Raw genomic sequence first — 22,285 nt, 5'->3', positions numbered from 1 at the left:
ATAAACCTACAAGGGAATATTTGGCTTACATCGCATAATGTTTCCTTAGGCTTGGCCTATCATAATGGCTCGTCTATTTATTATTACATAGGACTGTTCACTCATGAACTTTTTCCCACCTTGATCCTAATTTTAGTATAGGAGTGACTGAACCAAGCACCCTTATCAGGGTTTGGTCTTCTTATAGGTCGATCGTCAAGCAAGTAGATAAGTGCCCAAATCAATCTTTCGAACAATCTCAAGCACCTACACAATGACCCGAGTCGGGCTAACGGAGACATCATCAACAATCGTTCCCATCAATTAAGTAAAAATATAAGATAAATCGGATGAGATTAGAAATAGAATCCAAATGCACATAATCAATTTTCAAGCTTACTCCCTTTGCTTCGATTTTTCTCGATAAAACCATCCAATATATATAGGAGTATTATTTTTACGTAGAAAATTGATAAGACACTCCACACTAGTATCTAGACAAATTAAAAAAATAATACGGAAAGGAATTAGAGAAACCAAGAAGTGGATCAAAGTAGCACTAATAGAAGGGGAATAAGGGTACAACAAACTATCTGAGAAACATACACATATCTAAAAAAAAGGGCGTCAACGAGACTGGGCTTCATGCATGCACTGTGCACAAGAGGTCGGCCACGCAAGAGACGAGCACCACCCAATAAAGATAAAGACGACATTATTGGTAATTTCATCATTTCATCTTCTAAAACTCTAATCATTCAACTCTTTGACTCCCCGAATTATTCATAGATTCTTCCCCTATCTCAAGTGGACTTTAAATTCACTTCCAAAAAGAGTATGGTCTTTAGTACCAAATAAAAAAAAAAGATAAAACAATAAAATTACCAACATTTATCCGGTGGTGCATCTTTTGTGTGACCCGCATTTTGTTGCACCATTTTTCTCTTTCTGTTCTACTATGTATTGTGTTCGTATCCTACCATATGACAACCCTTGATTAACTCAAAAAATCCCTTTATTTCTTTTGTCAATTTTGTACATCACATTACATTGTTTCCTTGGAGTTTATTGAGTTCTAATTATATCTTAATTGTGGTGCCTAATACATTTGTTAATCCATATAAAGAATATTTTTATATTTAACTTTAATATAATAAATAAATAATTTTATGTAGACTAACGAACTCCATTCCCTCCCAAGATAGCCCCATTCCCATGTGATCTCCACCGCTGGTCCCCTTACCACCGCACCCCTCAGCTCTCTCTTGCACTCCACGGCACGCCAAACATCCTCACGTCAAGCCTTCCACGGCGTTTACCCGTCGTTGACCCCCCCGAGAGCCCCTGTCCCAATCCATGTCTTCCTTTTCTTCTACGTAATACTACTGACTGTTGCTCTGTCACTGCTCCTTCTGTTGCCTGGTGTCGCCGTTCCCATTCGATATCCAAACTGCGCAGCGAAAGCTCCCTTACACCCACCCCATCCCACCAGATATCTATTGATCTCGTCACTGACTTCATTCTCGGAGTAGGAAGAGATCTTTGTTTCAGGTTGCGTTGCTTTCAATCGTCTTCTCCTCATTCTCTTACCCAACAAACTTCTGGTGTCGAACGTTTAAAGAGGGGGAGAAGGGAAGACGAGGGAGCAGAAAAGTTGCCATTTTGAGGTGGGAAGAAGGGAGGGCAGGGGAAGGATGAGTATGTACGGCCGTGATCCATGGGGCGGGCCACTGGAGATCTCGCACGCCGACTCCGCCACCGATGACGATCGGAGCCGGAACCTGGACTCGGACCGGGCGGCGATGTCGACCACGTCGCGGCAGCTGGATGAGACGCAGCAGAGCTGGCTCCTCGCCGCGCCCGGGGACCAGGGGACGAAGAAGAAGAACAAGTACGTGGACCTGGGGTGCCTCATCGTTAGCCGCAAGCTCTTTCTTTGGACCGTCGGCACCGTCGTCGCCACCGCCGTGCTGGCCGGGTTCATCACCCTCATCGTCAAGACCATCCCCCGCCACCACCGGCCCCGCCCGCCCCCGGACAACTACACGCTCGCCCTCCACAAGGCGCTCATGTTCTTCAACGCGCAGAGATGTGAGGACCCGACCCACATCCCTCCTCCCCCCAATGCGTGCAGTGATCTCTTCCAAAGATCGGATCTTGATGTGCTATGTCAACAAAAGATCAAACTCTGATGCGATATATTACGCTTTTCTTTGTAGCCGGCCCAATCCCCAAGCACAACAATGTGTCGTGGAGGGGAAATTCCGGGATGAGGGATGGCCTCTCCGATCCGTCCTATGGGAAGGGCCTGGTGGGCGGATACTATGATGCGGGCGACGCCATCAAGTTCAACTTCCCGGCCTCTTTCGCCATGACCATGCTCAGCTGGAGCGTGATCGAGTACAGTGCCAAGTACGAGGCCGCCGGAGAACTCGGCCATGTGAAGGAAATCATCAAGTGGGGCGCAGACTACCTCCTCAAGACCTTCAATGCCTCCGCGGACACAATCGACCGGATCGCTGCCCAGGTAGCAAAAAAGAAGAAGCTTTTGCGATCGAATTCTGTAAATGGTACTAGGCAAATACATGGTTTAATCTGACGAAAAGAAAGCATGAGTAAATCTGATAAATGCATGGAAAATTTATGACAGGTTGGTCAGGGGGATACTTCGGGAGGCACAACGCCGAACGACCATTACTGCTGGATGAGACCAGAGGACATGGACTACCCGAGGCCAGTCTACGAGTGCCACAGTTGCTCGGATCTCGCCGCCGAGATGGCGGCTGCTCTGGCGGCAGCATCCATTGTGTTCAAGGACAGCAAGACCTACTCAAAGAAGCTTGTCCACGGTGCCACGACGCTCTTCAAGTTTTCGAGGGATCAGAGGGGGCGGTACACCTCCGGTGGCTCTGATGCATCATTCTTCTACAATTCCACTAGTTATTGGGACGAGTTCGTGTGGGGTGGAGCATGGATGTACCTTGCGACGGGCAATGCCACTTACCTTAAACTAGCTACTCATCCGACCCTCGCAAAGCATGCAGGTGCATTCTGGGGTGGTCCAGATTATGGAGTCTTCAGCTGGGACAACAAGCTCACCGGTGCTCAAGTAAGCATGAACTTGTACATTTTTCTGTTCTTTAATCTTGTTTTTGAGTTTTGTGGTCTGCTATGCAATGCCTGAAGTTTTTGCTCCATCAAGAAAATGCTGTTGTCTAAGGATAACTTGATCGAATTCTGCGTGAAGTTTCATTTGACCATCTTCAGCATTCTCACGTTCCTATTATTCTCCATCCAGGTGCTTCTCAGCAGACTGAGGCTGTTCCTGAGTCCAGGCTATCCTTACGAAGAAATATTGAGAACCTTTCACAATCAGACTGGAATCATCATGTGCTCGTATCTTCCAGTTTTTACCACCTTCAACAGGACACGAGGTTTGCGATGATGCGTGTGCTCATTTACATTCTATCTTCTCCGACAAAACTATTCATGAAAATATTCGGGCAGGGGGTTTGATACAGCTCAACCACGGAAGACCGCAGCCCCTTCAGTACGTAGTCAATGCAGCTTTTCTTGCGGCCATCTACAGTGATTATCTTGAAGCTGCTGATACTCCAGGATGGTATTGTGGCCCAAATTTCTTCTCGACGGGGGTTCTGCGTGATTTTGCTAGGACTCAGGTACGTTCCTTTCAACTATATATAGTCTTCTGCTCTGCATCACATACAATAAGCTTTTCTCTGTATGTGGCAGATTGACTATATATTGGGAAAAAATCCTCAAAAAATGAGTTACGTTGTTGGATTCGGAGCACATTATCCAAAGCATGTTCATCACCGAGGTGCATCCATCCCTAAGAACGGGGTAAAGTATAATTGCAAAGGTGGATGGAAGTGGAGGGATACCAAAAAGCCAAATCCCAACACAATCGTCGGTGCGATGGTCGCTGGCCCTGATAGACATGATGGCTTCCGAGATGTTCGCACTAACTACAATTACACCGAGCCAACGCTCGCAGGCAATGCCGGCTTAGTTGCTGCCCTGGTGGCTTTGTCCGGTGAGGGCAATGGAGTGGACAAGAACACTATATTCTCTGCGGTTCCACCGATGTTTCCCACTCCGCCACCACCTCCAGCACCGTGGAAACCATGAGCAAGAAGACAGCAGTTATCGGCATGCCACGATCACAATTATATGGAGATCCAACGACATGGAGAGCAAAGACAAAGCCTTGTGCCGCAAGTACCATTTCCTCGTGCCACAAATTCACAAATGGAACGCAGCGCCTATTTCTTTTTCGTCCGCAATACAACTTCATTTTTTGTGTCTACAGATGTAATAATGTGTGTGAAATTTCAACGGATGCAATTAGTTTATTCCTTTAGTTCTTCGTTACATCTGAAATCAATGTCAAAACTTGTAGTATTTTGTCTTAAAAGGAAATGATAGTTGCCTTCTTCGTTGTGGGACTGAATTTACCGAGAAATCGGTCTACTTGTGTGAGTATGTGGCCACTTGGTCTTTGGCAAAGAAGGATGTGTGTGTCGACTTCAACTGATTGTACCACACTGTTAATTGATTATACCACTTGGTCTTTGGCTGTCAATTGAATCGTATTAGAGGTGCCAATCATGACGGCTTCCGCTAAGCTTTGTCATTCATCTACTTTTGTTTAAATAAATCAATTGTTTCTCCTCAAATCATGATTTGTTTACACTAATTTTCTTACCGTTATCGAAACATAAACACAACACATGATGGCAAGATTTGTTGGGATAAACAGGAAGAACTTTGTATACGAACAAATACAAGCAAATCATACCACGTAGCGAAATTAAATGGAATCATCATGAAATAGGACACCAACGTAAATAATAAAAACTAGAAAAACAAGAGAAAATCTACTATAAGAATAACGAATATATATATAAATCTTAGAGTCTCTTTCCCAAAATCAACTGGGATATAAGGATTATATCACTGTAATAATATCCAAAATCTCCTCAAATAATCACAGTAAGAATCTACTGTAGATCTAAATAAGGCATATTTTGGATCCATACCACGTCATGGTTAATGCCTCGCCACACTACGACCAAGTTAGCAAGAGGAGCAGCCCCACACGCTGAGCCAAAATCCGTACCAAGGTGTGCTCGGTACGTCTCACCCTGGAAAGCTCGGGACGGTGCCCCATGGCGCCGTTCCGCGCGTTCCGGGACAACAGACGCACAAATGTACTATCTCACATCTCGAGGATCGATCGCCACGCCAAGCCCACGTACGATCGACCCTCGTACAGTAATATAAAAGCCTATGGCCGGCATCCGACCTAGGGAGAGGCAAAAACAAATCAACCCACCACTGACTTGCTCATCGGAGGGGCCAAAGTCGGTAATCACCCGACGAAGGTCATCATTGCAAGAAAGCGACCACCCCCGAGCCACGAGCATTCCGACTTGGGAGTCGTCGACCATCATCCCGACAACGAGCCGCCAACCGACGTCCAGGCCGAGAGATGCTGATCAACATTCTGGCGCCGACACCCTGATTCCGAGGGCTTGACCAACCTTGCCGACTAGCTCATTCGACCGAAGACTCCCGACATCGACTCGTGGATCAGGCCGTGCAGACTCATCAATCACGACGCATCAGTTCACCAACAGATCTGTTAGTAACATAAGATGAGAATACCACCTTTATTAGATCTAGGTTTAGATTAAAAGAGAGATAAGCTATCTCTCTTATAACGTTTACATAGCATGTGATTGACATAACAACCTTTATAACGTTTGTAACAAGATTGGGAGTCGTCGATATTAAAGCTTAATATGGGCCGTAAGCGCAACAAGATCGAGGAAAGCAGCAGTTACATAGCATGCGATTGACATAACAACCTTGATAACGTTTGTAACGGTAGTTGAGTTCCTCCGTTATAATACGTGACACAACAGCACGGCTCAGGTGTAGTTGGGCTGGGTTGGGTGCCGGTCGAGCCGGTCCAGTATCAGCCGTGAATGGGCTGGCCTAGGCAAGCAGCCGGGCCAGATCTTGGGCCGGGTCTTTAAAGAAGGGGGTTTCCTTGAAACGACCTTTCGTTCCTTTGCTGACGAGAGAGAGAGAGAGAGAGAGGCGGTTGCCCGTCGATCTGCCGCGGCACTCCCATTTCGTCTTCGCCTCCTTCGTCGAGGCGCTCGCTACTCTTCTTTGCGTTCTTGGGTATGAGTCGATTCTTCTCCGTGTTCCTCTATATATTTCTTTCTTTCTTGGCGGTTAGATGGTTCTTTGCGGATGGATCTTGCTCTAGGGTTTTGATCGAGAGTGGTCCTGCACGCGTTGAATCTTTTCGGGATTCTTCGTGAGGTAAGAAGTTGGCCCTCGGTCCGTCGTGATTCGCGTTCTTTTCCCCATTTGAGAGATGTAGGCATTGGAAAGTTCCGGATCTTTGTACTCGTTTTTTGATTTTGATCAGTCTTTCACGTATGTTTATCCAACCACCATGAAAGGTAAACAGATTCTTAATGAAATATTCCGGCAGAAGGTTATTTTGAGCGGTGCATCTGAACCGGCTCGTTGGCGCTGAAAGCTGATATCCCATGAATCTAGAGTAAGATTTATGTTGGGAAGCGAATGTTGAATCTTCATTATCTGTCAATTTCAGATGTATGTTGAAAGTTCAAGAAAGAGCGATTGAAGGGTATATCCGGGAACTAATTTGATTTTATGCTTCAAACAGCAATTATAGAAGCTGTTTATTTATTGAGACTGTTAATGGAAAAATATAGAGAGAATAAGGAAGATTTGCATATATTTTTATTGTTTTCAGAAATGGTTATAATAGAGTTTCTAAAGATTTAGTACAGTAGGTTTTGGATAACCAGTATCCAGTGATTATATTAATACTATTAATAATATTTATTGCATATTAATTATTATTATTATTATTAGGATTGTAGTAATGTAAGTAGCAAATTGCCTGTGATAATAAGGTGACACCAACACAGTCCTTATCTTTTTATATTTTTAAAGGATGAACATACCAGCAATGTACAAGATAACCCTTCCTGGTGCTTCATGGTGCATATTAATTTGTTGATGATATTATTTTAGAATAATGTTAGAAAATAAAGTTCTTAAATTAAATAGGACTAAGAAATATATGAAATGCAATTCTAGTAATATTAAGTGAATAATTGAGGTGCAGTTAAGATGGATGACTAGAAAGTTTGTGGAAGTAAAGGTTTGATGGAAGGTGATAACAATTAAGATATTTTTCATAAAGTTAAAATAGTATAATTAAAATGGGTCTGGTTATTGAGAGTTTTGTGTGATCATCATGTGCCTTTAGACTATAAGACAAATGCAAGGTAAACATTGTATTGATAGTTAGGAAGTAACATTAAAAATGTGTGTGTAGCCAAGATGAGACTGATGAGGTGGATGCAGGATGATTGGAATTGGTACAAGGAATGTAGAAGAAAAATCATTTAAATCCTAAGAGCATGTTCAAATGAGACGTATAAATGTCCTAGTTAAATAAGATGAATCAAGTAGGACTATTAGTACTCTATTGCAAAGATAGAGAGATTTCAGAGAACTTTAATAGAAATACAATGCTTAATCTAATCTAATTAGTGATATTGTTCTCCGCAGATCTTAATGATAGGGAAAGATCTGTGTAGACCATAGAGATTTGTTGTTGCTTAAAGGTTCCTGGTCTTGTTTCTGGGTTGTTCAAGTCTTGATTTTATGGATTTCTTTTATGATTTGACTGATCAAAAGAAAAAAGGTTCTAATGAGGCATCTGGGAAAATGCATCCTATATTTGTTTGAAGAAATGTGAGATTGATGGAATGGACAAAAGTGTTTTGTGGAAAATCACCTGTCTTTCCTGCATTTATGTTTAATTTTCTTTCGGAAGAAAAAGAAGAGGAAATGTACCTGAACAACTAACATATTAGTTATAAAACTAACCACAGAAGTTCTTGCTGATTGCAGTAGTTTTTAATTCTGTAGTTGTAAATTTCAGTCATTATTACTTGAGATACTTAAATTTTTAATTCTGTAAATTTGGAGCTTTTGTAAACTGTCACCATTCCTTACAATGATATTGCTTGTTCAAATTGCTTCATGGGGTTTCATTTCTAATTTCCTAATTAAAAATTGCTTTAATTTTTCAGCTCCAGACAAGGATAGCAGGCAACAAGAATTAGAAATCTGGGAAGCTTTTAATCAATGCTTAGCATAATGAAGCATAGCTACATCTGGAATTGAGTTCACCTTGAGTGCTTCTAACAAAATCTTCAATGTCTGGGCTACTTAATGTAATTTCTACATATTTTGACTTTGCCAGTACATATTACTTGCATTACATGACTTGTTTGCATGGTTTAATAGTGAAAGTTCAGATGGCCTTTAATCATAATCTTCAATTCTGTTAGTTGCCTCTTGTTTCTATATACCAAGTCACACTTTGCACTAATATTTACAGTTCTTGCTTAATTAATTTGCTCCTCGTCATTTTCTATTTGACATGACTTTGATAAGTTCAGCTATATTTATCTCGTGTTTCAAGCACATGGACAATGTACCATGAGAAGCATTTGCTTTCGTACATGTTTGTCTAATTCATGCGTTTTTTAAAGCTGTGTAGTGTCAAGCAAGGTTGAAAATCTCAGCGTGGTATCAATTTCAATTCTTTATTGGATCAATGTGGTACTGACAACCAGGTGGTATACTGACATGGATGGGCCAATATCACTGAAAATAATAAATATGGACTGATGTTGATTATTGGATGAACCAGTAGATACCGGTTGATATGTATTGGTCCAATTGGTGCTTGAAACCTTGGCATGAAGCTTGCCTGATGGCCTATTTTCTTGTCATTTTTGAGTGTATTGGTTTGACTGCTATTTGAATCCTTGGTGTCCAGCTCACCTGTTGGCCTTTCTTTTTGTCATTTACCTAATGAGGCACACTAATTTCTGGTATTCACAAAGGACTACTAATATGCACTATTGTTCATGCACCTGTGATGCTTGACAATTTTTCTGCTCACATTAAACATAGCTACAATGTTTTGACTCCGAATTCTATTTTTTTGGTTTTGTCAAGTTTTATTAAGTAAATTACAATGCTTTGCAGGTTTTTTCTGTTGATGTTCTTTCAAGATTCTAGATATATGCCAGCCAATCCTCTCATACCTCTGTATATGAGTTTTGACCCCTGATGCAAACACTGGGGAAAATGTTAACTGTGACAGTGTGACCTTATAAATTCTGAAGCATAGCCATTTCAGTCGAAAACCCTTTGTCTGTCACATACATCTATTCATATAGAATGTTTCAGTACTCTATGCACTTTGTAATTCACATGATTTTTTTCAGTTCCCATTTTATTGATCCTTATAATGCTTGAAACTTTGTATGCTGCCTAGTTGCATGTCAAAATTCTGAAAGGTCTTAGCCTTTTTTATTTTGGTTAAATTGCATTTGATACAATTTTTTCCTTGATGGGTAGCAGACTCCTGTGCTGATATCTTTATATGTTTGTCTGTTTATGTGGAAGATTTTGTTTATGTGGCAGATGGAACTATTGTAGAAACATAAATTGGTTATTGCATGCTTGTATGGGTATTGTAGAAACTAGAAACTTTGTGTTTTCCCAAGCTATCTGCAGCTTAATGTTATGCATTACAAATACTTGTTGCAAGCTGTACATTTGCTTAGACATGAATTTTGAAGGGCAATATTTATGTAACTGTAGTATGTGTTTGCCTATATTATGGATATCTTGCTGTGTATATTTGTATTTAAAGATTCCATTTCTGTTTTTCCTTTTCTCATCTTTCTTAGTGATGCCAAGTGCATATTTTCTTAAGTCCTATATAGCAATTCATGAAGGGAATGGAACACTATGCTAGTACATCACATTTTCTGACTCAAACTTAGCAACCTGCAAATCTTTGTGTTTTTCTCTTGGTTATTTTGCCAGATTGAAGGAATCATCATTTTCTAGTCAATCACAGATCACTTTGCTGTAAATGTTGCCACTTCAGTAAATAATTTCTGTAAGCCTTATTTGTGATCATTAAGGTAGATCTTTCTGTCTGCAAAATGGTCTTTTATTTTTGTCATTTAACTCCCATTCTTTTTTAAATTTACGTGGGTAGGAATTTTAGATCAGTTTCTGGGGTTAACTCTTAGTTAACGGTGGATCATGTAATTTTGACCAACTTTTCTGAGGCACCTTCTTCGCCTCTAGTTATATATAGTGTTAACTCTGTTGATTGGCAAAGTCCATTATTATTTCTTTTCTGGAAAGGATTTGAATTCTGGTCAGATTGGTAATCCTTTTGGAAATGATTGTTTGTTATTATACTGTGCTCATTGGCAGTTTGTATTGAGGCAACTGAATGAGGCTATGTGCTTGTGCCTTCTCTTTTGGTTTATTCTACACCAGTATGCATGTGGATGGATGCGTGTCTTGCTTTTCTTGATAACTAGAGCTTTTGGTTTCAGACAACCCTTAATGGTTCCGCATCAAATCTCACGGACTCGACGGGTCGACCCTACACGTCGTTCTCTGCTCAGTCTGCTACATCTCCTGGATTTCATCATTCTGGTAACCAGTCTGTTTCTCGATTAATTTTCTTGAACAGATACATGTGAAATTTCTTAATTGCTAACTAAAATGGTAGTAGGTGGTTTGCAAGGACTTCATAACATTCATGGAAGTTTTAACTTGCCAAACATGCCGGGTTCATTTGCATCAAGAAATGCAGCAATGAGTGGTGTCCCATCAGGAGGTGTTCAGCAACCAGGGGGAAGTATTTCTAGTGGACGGTTTGCATCAAATAATCTTTTGGTTGCGTTATCTCAGGTCTGGGATCTATTTATTTTTAACTCTTATTGTTTCATTTTTTTAAACAATCTTTTGGTTGCATTACGTATGGTAAAAGTTTGCTTCACTAGATGCATATCTCTTGCTGCAACTAGTGACATATTAAAACTTACTCTTTAGTCTAAAGATATTTCCTTTTAACTTTTTTCTTTATGTCAATCTGCAGTTGATCCTTATATTCCCATTTTTTATGCAGATGTCTCATGGTTCTGGTGTCACAAATAGAGGGGGTATCAATGTTGTTGGAAATCATGCTTTTGGTAATAGCATGAACGGAGTCGGTGGGTCAATAACTGGTATTTCCTCAAATTCTGCTACTAGCAATCGTAATTCGGTCCCTGGCTTGGGAGTTTCTCCAGTATTGGGTAATGTAGGACCAAGAATTCCAAACTCTATGGGAAACATTGTTGGCGCTGGTAACATGGGAAGAAGCATTAGCTCTGGAGGAATATCCATTCCGGGACTAGCTTCACGTATAAACTTAGCTTCCAATAGTGGAGCAGGAAGCCTCAGTGTACAAGGACCCAACAGACTGATCAGTGGCATGCTTCAGCAGGGTAGCTCTTATTATTTCCTTGAATCTCTTTGACCTTACATGATTTAAAAATCTTATCTTAGTGCACTACTAGACTACTAGTGTTGTCTATTTTGGAAGAAAAACTTCTTTGCAGTTTGAGTATCATTTGGTGGCAAGTTACATGAATGTTTACTGTTCTCTAGGTAAAAGTTCTAACTATTGCAGTTCATACTTCCAATACATCTAAGGTTTCTGTCACCAATAGACAGCTTTTTGTGAGAGCAATGTTTCTGTTGTCATGCCGCGAAGTGATCAGGAAGCTTTCTTGTTTCTTGCTTAGACATTAGGAAACATCAGCAGCACTTGAATATCCTTTGTGGTAGCTTGCTTACCATGCTGTGAAGTCATCATGAAGCTTTCTTGTTTCATTGCTTCATGCATGGGAAATGAATCATGCTTGTGAGAGTGAAATTTGTGCAGGAAAGTCCTATCTTAGAAGGAAAGTCCTATCTTAGAAGAAAAGTCCTATCCAAATCTAAGATTAATTGACATTACTAGGAACCACAGAATTTGTATTTTCAGTTACTGGTCTTACAGGTACTTTTAGTTTATTGATTCATCTTGTAATGATTGTATCAATTGTAGTTATGCAACCTTTTGTCCTGAATTTTAACTAATGTCTTTTTTTCTGTAGCACCAGAGTATATGCATATGCATTTTGTGATTTGGACTATATGTTTAATATTATGAATTGCTCATCAAAATTCATGCTTCTATTTATAGTTGTAAAATAACTGTATGATTTTTTTCATTGACATCATTATCAGCACCACAAATGATTGGTATGCTTGGAAATTCTTATCCTACATCTGGAGGACAGTTATCTCAAAGTCCAGGTGGGAATAACCCATTAAGCTCTATGGGAGTGTTGAACGATCTAAATGTTGCTGACAGTTCTCCTTTTGATATGAGTGATTTTCCTCAATTAAATTCACGACCAAGTTCAGCCGGCGGTCCACAAGGGCAATTGGGTAGGTAAATGAGTCTCATAGACATGCTTATTTTCTCCAAATTTTGTCTGTTAGAATGGAGCATCAGGTGATATGTAAATTCTTAGGTACAACACGGAAGCAAGGAGGTGTTAGCTCCATTGTCCAGCAAAGTCAAGAATTTAGCATACAAAATGAAGATTTTCCAGCTTTGCCAGGAAGTAAAGGTTCTGATTCTTTTCATCTGGACTTTCTCTGCATTGTTTTCTGCTTTCTTTGTTTTCTCTTTTTAGCAATTTTTATTTCTTTAATCTGTTTTTATATCTTATCTGATTGTCATTCTGGTAGAACATGTTCATTGATGAATTTCTAAAATGTTTACTTCGATGTATTTATAAAATGGTGGAGATCAGAAGTACATATAGGAACAATAAATGAAATATAATCCATCTGGGTCTGATCTTCACTCACTATGATGTAACAGCTTTTGATGTTATTTCGAATCCTTTGGCTTTAGTACTGTAAAGAAGCGAGAGGATTTCAATCAAAGTTGAATTATTTGATTTAAATTTATTCTGGACTTTGATTATTCATATTTCATGGCCTTAGAAAGAATAATAATAATACCTTAGCTAAATTAGTATCATTTTTGTTCCTGTTTAGGTGGTAGTTCAGACTTTTCCGTGGACTTGCATCAAAAGGAACAACTTCATGAAAATATTTCCACAATGCAGCCACATAATTTACCTGTAAGTCGAGTCATGGTGAATTTATTTGATTTACATGTCCTTAATAATTTGACAAGATCGAGTATTGGTATGTGATCAAGTAGATGTCAAGATCTGTTGGGTTTAGCTTGGGAGGAACTTATCTACCTAATCGTCAGCAACAACAACATTCTACTTCAGCCGGTGGTGGTGGTTTACCTTTTACACCTGGAAATAATCAAGATCTTCTTCGATTACATGACTCTGACTTCTTTTCTTCTCATGGAACGTATCATTCACAGGTTTATTACTGACTATTGCATTTATCTAGTAGACCATTTAATCTTTGGATTTCTCAAGTGAATGTCCTTGACAAAAAGGTTTCCCATGGACTTTGTTCAGATTCAAAACAGTGGAGCCCCTAGCATTGGTTTGAGAACCCTGAGCTCTCCAACTCCAGCTTCTGGTGTTGGAGCAGCATATGAGCAGCTCATTCAGCAGTATCAGCATCCACAAAGTCAATCTCATTTTCGGCTGCCAATGTCAGATGTTAGTCAGTCATATAGAGATCAGAACTTGAAGTCCTCTACAGGGTCACAAGTAGCTCCTGATCGGTTTGGTTTGCAGGGTTTGTTAAGTGTTATTAGGATGTATGATCCAGATCTGACATCTCTTGCATTGGGAATTGATTTAACTACATTAGGACTAAATTTAAACTCTTCAGAGGATCTTTATAAAACATTTGGTTCTCCATGGTCCGATGAGCCTGCCAAGGGAGAGCCTGACTATTGCATTCCAACTTGTTATTATTCCAAACCACCACCCCTTCTACATGTAAGCTTTTATTTTCTTGTGAGATATGAATGTACAGACTGAGTATATCATCTTATTAGATCTGTTACTGTGGATGTAGCAAGGGCATTTTTCAAAATTTCAGGTATCAACACTGTTTTACATCTTTTATAGGTATGTATTTCATCTTCTTTGTTAGTGTGTATTTCTTTACAGTCGCTGTTACTTAAGGCCCTTTTTTGTCATCTTCCAGTATGCCAAAGGATGAAGCTCAACTCTATGCGGCTTCTGAACTGTAATCTCTCTGTCCCTTGCTCCATGTGTGTGTCAGTTTGGAAGGTTGTCGAGTCTTTTTCTATATATTTGTACAATTTAGGTAGCACTGTTGCCTGCCTTTCTTGCTGGTTTTGCCTTTGGGTTTGGTAGTCAAACTAAGTATTTTTTTTTTTAATTTTTTTGTCAAGTTGCTGAAACTAGCCCTATTATTTGTGTTGACATTCCCAAAATTGATCTTCCAAGTTTATTCTTGAACATTGGTCCCTCTGTGGCTAATTTGGCACCATTTTATCATGAAGGAACCAGATGGTGTTATGCAGTTGTCTTTTGAGGTTGTTTCTATGTACAAAGAAAAAGAAAAGAAAATGGAGCTAACTGTTTCTTATCAAACAAATCATACAGGATCTTGAGTGATTATGTTTATGCAGTGCCTGTCTTGCTGTTTATGTGTTTTCCTTCTGCTAAAATGAATATACAATCTCCAGCTTGTTTTCTTGTGATTCCATTTGACTTGGGAATTTTATTAAATTTTATCTTTGCCTTGATGTGCGTTTAATTGTCTTTAAAGTGTCTCATCAGAATATCTTTGCAGATATGCTCGTGGATGGCTGTACCACAAAGAGCATCAGTTGTGGTTCACAAGAGTTCCAAACGTGGAACCTCTTGTTAAGACTCTCACATATGAAAGAGGAACCTACGTTTGTTTTGATCCTAACACATGGGGAACAATTCTGAAGGTTTGAAACAATCCAATCAAGCATTCTGTTGTTATTGTTGTCAATTACTGAGTGTCTCTTCTTGTTGGGTTGCAGGAGAACTTTGTTTTGCACTATGAGGCTGTCGAGAAGAAACCCATACTTCCTTCTGATCGCCCTCACCTAGCCTAAAAGTTTGCCTATGTAAAACATATCTTGTTACTGTTAGAATAAATTGATCCAATCTATTCATTTTTATACATAGCAGTCAGTGTTCCCAGTTTTTACCAACTTGGTCACAGTTTTCCTTGCAGCCGAATGTTTAGATGTAGGACTTGACTCATATAGGTAGGATATGAATTCACCTCCTGTACTTGAAGCTCACTGACCTATTGGACTACAAGCAGAAATTTTAAGCAGTGTTTTTTCTTAATTGAAACGTGTAGTAGGTTTTACAGCATTCATACAGGCGTTGGGAGGACAACCATAAAAGAAAAGAAGTGTCACTACCTTTATGTTGTTGTGTGGACTGTTCTAATATGGTGTATCAGATTAAGCAAATTAAACTGCATGTCTTTTTCTTACTATGGGGGTGGTTAATTCCTATTACAGGTTATAGAATAGTATGGTTGTAGTCAGCCTGACAATTACATTGGCACAGTTTTTAAACTTTGCTGCTTATTTTGTGCACATGTACTGTGTATGCACCCCTTACAAAACTGCATGCTTGTGCATATCTTATCTAACCACTATTGTAAAGGGTAAAAAATAAACTCTGGTTTGGGAAGAAATGGTGGAAAGAGTGACTCAAGCCAAATAGCTGGGATCTTACAGTTTGTTGTTTTAGGTGGATTTTGCGCTTAATTAAGTTATGCTATTACCTTCTGTCTCCAATCCTATCTGAATGTTTTGGATATATGCCACTTGAAATGTTATTCTAGTTGTTGTGTGTACTGCTGGAAATTTTTTGGAGTTATACACCGTTTGGTCTGAATTGAAGAATTGTTTGGTCTGCCTTCTTTCTTTTGCAGCATTATCAGCGGAGGTGTTAAAATGTTTCTCTGGCATTATCAGCGGAGTTATAGTACCAAAATGTTTCTCTGGCAATTCATTTCGTTCTGCTTTTTCTTTTGCTTAATAATGGTGCACAATCTCTCTGATCTTTTTCTTCTATCCATTTACTATATTCTTTTTTTGTCTCAACATGATCTGCACAATTCAGTACCAACATGATCTGCACCTATCTGCATTACTTTTTCTGGTGATATGATAACAGCAATGGTCGAGTGTTTTGTTTTTTTGTTGTTTTTTTAGTTGGAGCACCAGGGCAGTTCCTCTGCTTCCTTTGTCCTGCAAGACCCATAGTTCGATAAGAGTTTCTCATTTCAGTTGCCATCAGTTTGTAAAACTAGTACTGGTGACTAACAAACGTCACCACAAGGAGAAAAGTAATCTATAGGTTATTCGTAACTTGTGGTGGATCTGTCGCTGTCTATATCAAAGAAAAAGAGAGACCATCGGCGGCAGAAGAGGAACCTGCATGACGCATGTACCCGCTCTCATCTCTTTCTTCTGTCTCTTCATGTCCTTCACCTCTCCTGCTTTCTATTTTCCCCCCTAGAAACCAGTTCCGGCTTTCTGTCTTGATGTTTTGGGTGTGTCTATATCAAAACATGACATTGGTGTTGATGTTGGTGGAAATGGACCTGCATGACAAAACCAGTTCCGGCTTTCTGTCTTGACGTAGCGATAGCTTCAACATCTGCAGATATATTGGTGTTGATGTTGGTGGAAATGGACCTGCATGACATTGAACTTCCAGTTATATTGAGCCGTAGTCCCCATTGTTCCAGCTGCATTCCCATGGTTCGTATTCCTTACTGATACGATGTCATGGCAACCGGTGTACAGGCGAAATCAGCGATGGCAAGGGAAGGTTTTCCTGTAAAGCTTACACTGGAAAACTATAAGAAGAAAAGAAAGAAGAAACCATAGACTTTTGGGCCATCCATGGAATCCACTTCACCCTGCCCTGCGTGTCACTTTGCTTTTGCTGTTTCAAAAACAAAAAAAAGAGGCATGGCAAAAGTTTGAAAGTGACCAAAAAAAAAAAGGGGCGGGCAATGAGGCTTACACTTGGCTCATTATGTCCCCTAAGCTTCTTTTTTCAGTGACGGGTGGGGTGCTTTTTTACCTCGGCGTTTGGAAGAAGTATGAACCGGAGGTGGGGACGTCAAGTGAAGAAGCTGTTGTTGCCGCTGCTGCCATTGTTTGCGATGCAGCAAGTAGTCATGTCTTCGCCGGTGGAGAACGAGTCGAGCATGGAGGAAGATTTGGTGGGTGAAGCAAATGGGCTGTCGGGCAAGTTAGGATCCGCCCTGTAGCCATGTCATGAGCACGTTATGTGCAAAATTATATGAACAGACGGCACATTCGAATCCTATGTTTGTCGAATTACCTCCCACGGGAGTCACCATCTTCATCGGCAGATTCGTGCTGCTGCTTGAGTAAAGATCCAGGGGAGCTATTAACCTTCTCGTCAGGTTCTGCAATGCTGAGGCTCTCAGCTACACGACCAGTCAAGTTAAAATCAGCCGGAAGGCTCGACCAAACACGAAAGTAAACGATCATGGCTTACCCTCGGTTGGCGACGCTACCCGACTACTGCTTCTGTCCAGATTACTGATTGGTTGAGCGGAGGTGATGATGGGGGAGTCGATGGAGGATGATGTGGCTGAGGTGGGGAAGCTTTGGTTGTTGAGGTCAAGGATTTGGAGGCCCATGAATCGCCTCCCCTGTAGCTCAATGGCCCGCTGCAGCTCCGCTGCTTGCTGCTGCTCTTCTAGCTTTCTTCTCCACAGCAGCTCCTCGCTGGTGCTGCTGTACAACATCTTTGCACCTGCCAACTGAATGATGAAGACGGAGGACAAAAGAGCAGAAGATGGCAACAAGGATCTAACCAAGCTGGTGAAGGTCATAGGCTTCTCTAGCATCCAGGGCTGCAGAAGTCGTACACCTCTCAGCCTGCTGCTGCTGCTGCTGCTGCTGCTTCCTGTAGTCAGTGGTGGAGGGCAAAAGAGATCATTGGCGCACACACGAAGTCAGAAAAGAAAAAGGATCTTCTGGTCAAGGCATGAGGCGGAGGAATGCCTGTTGTACTTGTCGGGGACGAGTTTTGCCTTCTCCTTATATGGCTTGACGAGAACCCGGGAATCGCAGACGAAGTGTGGGTTTCCCTTAGCCAAGATCAGCCTCACGGTCTCCGGGTAGACGAAGGTCACGAAGCCGAACATCCTCTTCTGCTGGTAGGGGATCCTCACGTCTTGCACTGGCCCGTAGATGCTACCAAGAATCATTAGCCAGATATCAAAGATTCTTTAGGCGGGGAAAGTAGGGCGGTGCCATAAGTGTGAACTCCTACCTGAAGTAGTTGGACACGTCCTCTTCCCGAAACGTGCTGTCAGCGGGGAAGGTCAAGTAGATCTGCCTGGAACCATGATTTCCCAGCAAATCGCTTCTTTCTATTCTTGATCCGCCCATCAACTTATTTGCCTCGTCCCCGCCCAGCATCAGCGCCGCCGCAGCTGCCGCCCTGTGGCAATTTGAGATACATGCTTCACTACATTGGAGGAGGTTCCAAGCATCGTGATGGACGAAAGATGGTACCTTTGGCTCTCGTTTTGTTGCTGCTGAAGCAAGAAGCTCAGGAATTTGCTCGAGGTGGATGACGGAGAAGTCCGCACCGAACCCGTCGGCGAGTATGGGAACCCGGCGGCCATGAGATGCGAAGCGCCGCCCATCCTCTGGCTTTTTGATCTCATTAGAAGCTCCTGGCGCTGCTGCATCACCGCATCCAACTTGGCGCCGGTGACAGCGGTCGCCGCGGCCTCCTCCGGTAGCCCGTGGAGGAACCGACACGCTGTCCCGTTTTCGCAGTAGCCTCTCGCGAAGTAGAGGCACGGATCCCAACCGAACTCCAGTGTGGGGGCGGCACCGAGGAAGAGGTCGTCATCGGCGGAGCAGCTCCGCTGATGCTGGTAGCCGTCGAGTCCCCATCCCAACCCATAAGGGAAGAGCGAACCGTCACCGTTCCCTCGCGGGCTCCAGCACCCGACGCCCGGGTGGATCACGTCGCCGCCGCTGCTGGGCTTCGATGACCTGGAATTAGGGGCCGCGGCGGGGCCGCCGAGGAAGGATAGCTGGTCCGGAACGTGGTCGCCGCCGCTGCCATGGAATGGGGACGAGCTGAAATTGCTGGGGCTTATGAGCTCGTCGGAGTTCTGGAGTTGCTCCATCGATCCATCCAAACCAATGTCACCGAGACTGCTGCCGGAGCGGGAGAACACAGAGTTCGGGGCCCCCGAGGAAGGGGACGAGACGGCGAGCAGGCGCTCGGCGGAGTTCAGACGGAGGAGGTAGGGGGGAGCTGCGGAGCCGCCGGCAGAGGGTGGCGGAGCGAGGCCAAGCTCCTCCTTGGCCTTCACCACCACGGCGTGGAGGAGGGCTTCGTGGCCGAAGGCCAAGCGAATGACCTCCTTCTCGGCGTCATCCTGCAGCAAGAGAAGGCCCATAATCCTGGGGGCGTTCTCCGGGTCCAGATTCTGTATCTTGGAGAACACCATCCTCGTCGCCTCGTTGGCGTCCATGATTGAACTTATCGATTGGAGTAATGCCACCCCTTGGCTTCTCCGCTTATAGCAGCAACACACCACTGCAAAGAAACAAGCACCAGATAGAAAAAGAGAGAGGGTGGGGCGGGCGCACATTTAAAAGCCGATGCTAACTCAGTGGAGCTGCCATTAAACGAAACCAGAAAGAAGTGAAGTGCAAACGCAAAAGGAGAGCCCCGCGCCACCCTCTTCGAAATTAGTACTACTCGGCCACCTACTCTTTAAGAGGTTTGAAGCCTCTCTTCGGCTTTTTCATCCTACCGAGCCCCTCTTCGGCTGCAACGCCACTCTCTGCAACGTATGACCCCGCCTAGCATCGCTTGGCACCGGTTAACGATTGGTCCTCGATTCTCCCCTCGCCACACTTCTCTCCCATGCTTTTGTCACAGAGGAGAATGGTGGTGAGAGCATGGATGAGTCCTATTTCTTCTTCTTCTTCTTCTTCTCTCTCTCATCGCTCCTCAACTGCTATACGGCCGTCTTCCTTTTCCGGAAGGTAGCCATCATCATATGGTGTTCCACACCGGTCACTCCCCCTCCACCTCCCTATCTTTTGTCGTGGTTATGGCTGGTCTTTGGTTGTCATTTTCCGCCAGCTTTCACTGAGACGACCATTATTGTGTTTTTTCATATAGATATTCCGCAGCAGGAGCTCACGCACCCCGATAACATGATACTTGTTTCCTATTCAGTTTTTTAAGACGAACAGATGAGGAACTCCATCGTGTTCCCAAGCCACAGCTGCCTTGTTATGATGATGATGATGAAGAAGAAGAGAAGAATATACTCCAGCTCATTCACCAGCATTCGACTATGATAAACCCACGCAGAGCCTGTCTACGCTGTGGTTCGATCTCTCCTTTTAGCCCGTCATGTATTTCTGAAGCAGGGTGAGACTTGGACTTCACAGATCCCTACTACTGGATCCATGCTCGTGCATGTGGGGCCGGCGGGGGCCGACGCAAGGGACGTGTCAGCCTGGTCACCAACCCCAAAGATCCCCCAACCCACACGGACGCCATCTATTTATCCCGTGTGCACTCTCACGTGCCCATGGCTTCGGCACGTGTGAGTTGTCAAGCCTCTGGCAATCTTTTGAAGTATAACGCGAGAGAGAGAGAGAGAGAGAGAGATACCAGGGAAAATATCGTGGCGTATGGGGAGCGAGCAACGAGGTGAGTCATCTTCAGGAGACCGAAGCAGATCACTGAGCTGTTCCCGTTTCAGACCAAACCGCTGGAATCCAAGGCCGCAATCACTGTTCCGCAAAATAAGCTTTCTCCTCGTGACCCCCACACGGCTAGCAAGTTGAGTGCGCGCCACCGGATCGCCCCAGTTTGGTAATTTTGTTAGTACGACCTGCATCCCAAGTTGCGTTAGCCTGTCAAGCATCCAACCTATATGATTGGAGTGGGATGAAAGAATCATGCATGCACTATACGTTTCCAAGAAAAAGATGTATGTTTCCGATCTAAGGCTGGCTATACACGACTTGTGACCTACCGAGATCTCCCTTCTGTCAAAAAGTGATGAAAGCTCGCTGGGACTGAACTCTCATGCATCACTTGTAGCCCATCATCAGACGGCACCGTGGCAATTTGCAGGTACCATCGTACCTTGTCTGTAGTTATTGCGCCTGCAGGCTGTGGACATAGGTGCAGCGTGGTAATGGCCCAGTGCAGCAGACCCAGTGTTTCAGGAACAGCAGCAATGACAATGCATTTATCCCTCTCGAAAACAATAACTGGCACTCTGTGAACCGAGCAGAGAGACAAAGCTGTCTGATCAGGACTGTGGCTAGTGATGGAATCGTCAGACCGTAATACTTCGTGTCTTTTACGTGAGACCTTGGAGATAATGCTTCCAACATCACGAGCTTATCTGCTCCTAGTAACAAACAGCTCGTGGTAGAATCTGCGACTCCTCTCCCGGGTTTATATAGAGAGAGACATGGAAACACAAGGCGGCGTCGATGTAGTAATCTTCACAAATGTGAGGAGGAAATGCTATTGCTTGGGGCCAACCGCAACTGTTGCAATGTCGAGAGAGTGGAAAGTCGGCCAACTTTTGAAGACCAGATGTTGCTATTATTGCTGTGGTTGCGGTTTTCTTTCTGGAAACAGTCGAGAGCATTCCTTTTGTAAAGCCCATATGTCCTCGTCACACCAGAGCCACTCATCGATCTCTCTCTAAAGAATGATATAAAAGTGAATTAGTAAAATTAGAAAATAATAATAACGAAGAGGAGAGAGAGAGAGAGAGAGAGAAACAATAATGAGTAAAAAAAATTCCAGTTCACCACCAAGAAAAAAAAATTGATTTCATAGGATATTACTTACAGCGTTCAAAAGTTATATTCTTCATCTAATTCTCACATGTCAGTTAAGTGGGGGCACGTATCAATTAACTGTTGCAAGAGAAGGCTTGAAGGACGGAAGGTTGAAAGATAGGAAATATGGATGTCTTCGATCCAAAAGAAATATGGACGGAAGGTTTCATTTTCTTTTCAAGTTCAAAAGAAAATGAAATTGATGATGAACAAGTACAATCCTCGATCCCCTTTTAGGTGGTTGGTCACCACCTATTGCTGCTTGCCAGCGCATGACAACATGGGGCGGTGGAATAGAGCCAACGAAGAAAAGCTACTGACTGGTAAAAGAGGACTACAAGGATTTGTGCTTGCACTGCTAAATAACACCAACAGATGGTGTTCCAGAGTGTGCCTTCAGTGTAAATTTGTCACAGAACTAAAGGGAAA

General features: G+C 42.7%; 3 protein-coding genes and 1 non-coding gene across 19 annotated transcripts; 2 read left to right on the top strand and 2 right to left on the bottom strand.

Moving 5' to 3' along the window:
• Positions 1-1,262: 1,262 nt before the first annotated feature.
• On the top strand, positions 1,263-4,363 carry LOC103989662 (endoglucanase 9-like). Its single transcript, XM_009408584.3, has 6 exons — positions 1,263-2,070; positions 2,199-2,506; positions 2,630-3,088; positions 3,278-3,413; positions 3,487-3,659; positions 3,733-4,363. Exons 1-6 carry the CDS (start codon positions 1,674-1,676, stop codon positions 4,129-4,131), a joined length of 1,872 nt encoding a protein of 623 aa, XP_009406859.2. The 5' UTR covers positions 1,263-1,673; the 3' UTR covers positions 4,132-4,363.
• A 1,710-nt stretch (positions 4,364-6,073) lies between these two features.
• On the top strand, positions 6,074-15,290 carry LOC135581466 (probable NOT transcription complex subunit VIP2). Of its 6 annotated transcripts, XM_065157180.1 has the most exons (15): positions 6,092-6,195; positions 6,284-6,339; positions 8,157-8,300; positions 10,500-10,602; positions 10,679-10,860; positions 11,078-11,438; positions 12,226-12,429; positions 12,516-12,614; positions 13,051-13,136; positions 13,220-13,396; positions 13,497-13,928; positions 14,008-14,060; positions 14,140-14,181; positions 14,755-14,899; positions 14,975-15,290. In XM_065157180.1, exons 3-15 carry the CDS (start codon positions 8,283-8,285, stop codon positions 15,047-15,049), a joined length of 1,977 nt encoding a protein of 658 aa, XP_065013252.1. In that variant the 5' UTR covers positions 6,092-6,195; positions 6,284-6,339; positions 8,157-8,282; the 3' UTR covers positions 15,050-15,290. The 6 variants fall into 6 exon arrangements, with proteins under 6 accessions (XP_065013254.1, XP_065013255.1, XP_065013251.1 ...); XM_065157182.1 differs by lacking the exon at positions 6,284-6,339 and having other exon boundaries at positions 6,074-6,195; positions 10,682-10,860; XM_065157183.1 differs by lacking the exon at positions 6,284-6,339 and having other exon boundaries at positions 6,082-6,195; positions 10,694-10,860.
• Positions 10,528-10,602, bottom strand: LOC135641897 (small nucleolar RNA snoR35). Its single transcript, XR_010497835.1, has one exon. It is a non-coding gene; the product is annotated as a small nucleolar RNA snoR35 (small nucleolar RNA).
• A 932-nt stretch (positions 15,291-16,222) lies between the features above and the next one.
• LOC135639547 (zinc finger CCCH domain-containing protein 53-like) lies at positions 16,223-20,846 on the bottom strand. Of its 11 annotated transcripts, none has more exons than XM_065153350.1 (9): positions 20,664-20,846; positions 18,524-19,568; positions 18,279-18,449; positions 18,008-18,199; positions 17,818-17,909; positions 17,496-17,756; positions 17,316-17,424; positions 16,992-17,235; positions 16,223-16,910 (listed from the first exon to the last, which is right to left on the bottom strand). In XM_065153350.1, the coding sequence occupies exons 2-8, from the start codon at positions 19,501-19,503 to the stop codon at positions 17,091-17,093; spliced, it is 1,950 nt and encodes a 649-aa protein (XP_065009422.1). In that variant the 5' UTR covers positions 19,504-19,568; positions 20,664-20,846; the 3' UTR covers positions 16,223-16,910; positions 16,992-17,090. The 11 variants fall into 11 exon arrangements, with proteins under 11 accessions (XP_065009422.1, XP_065009417.1, XP_065009420.1 ...); XM_065153345.1 differs by lacking the exon at positions 20,664-20,846 and having other exon boundaries at positions 16,223-16,657; positions 16,813-16,910; positions 17,052-17,235; positions 18,524-20,066; XM_065153348.1 differs by lacking the exon at positions 20,664-20,846 and adding an exon at positions 19,642-20,066 and having other exon boundaries at positions 17,052-17,235.
• Positions 20,847-22,285: the final 1,439 nt, after the last annotated feature.

The sequence above is a fragment of the Musa acuminata genome, chromosome BXJ3-6 (assembly GCF_036884655.1).
Source record: "Musa acuminata AAA Group cultivar baxijiao chromosome BXJ3-6, Cavendish_Baxijiao_AAA, whole genome shotgun sequence".
NCBI classification, from domain to species: domain Eukaryota; kingdom Viridiplantae; phylum Streptophyta; class Magnoliopsida; order Zingiberales; family Musaceae; genus Musa; species Musa acuminata.
This window is presented reverse-complemented; position numbering and strand designations above follow the sequence as displayed.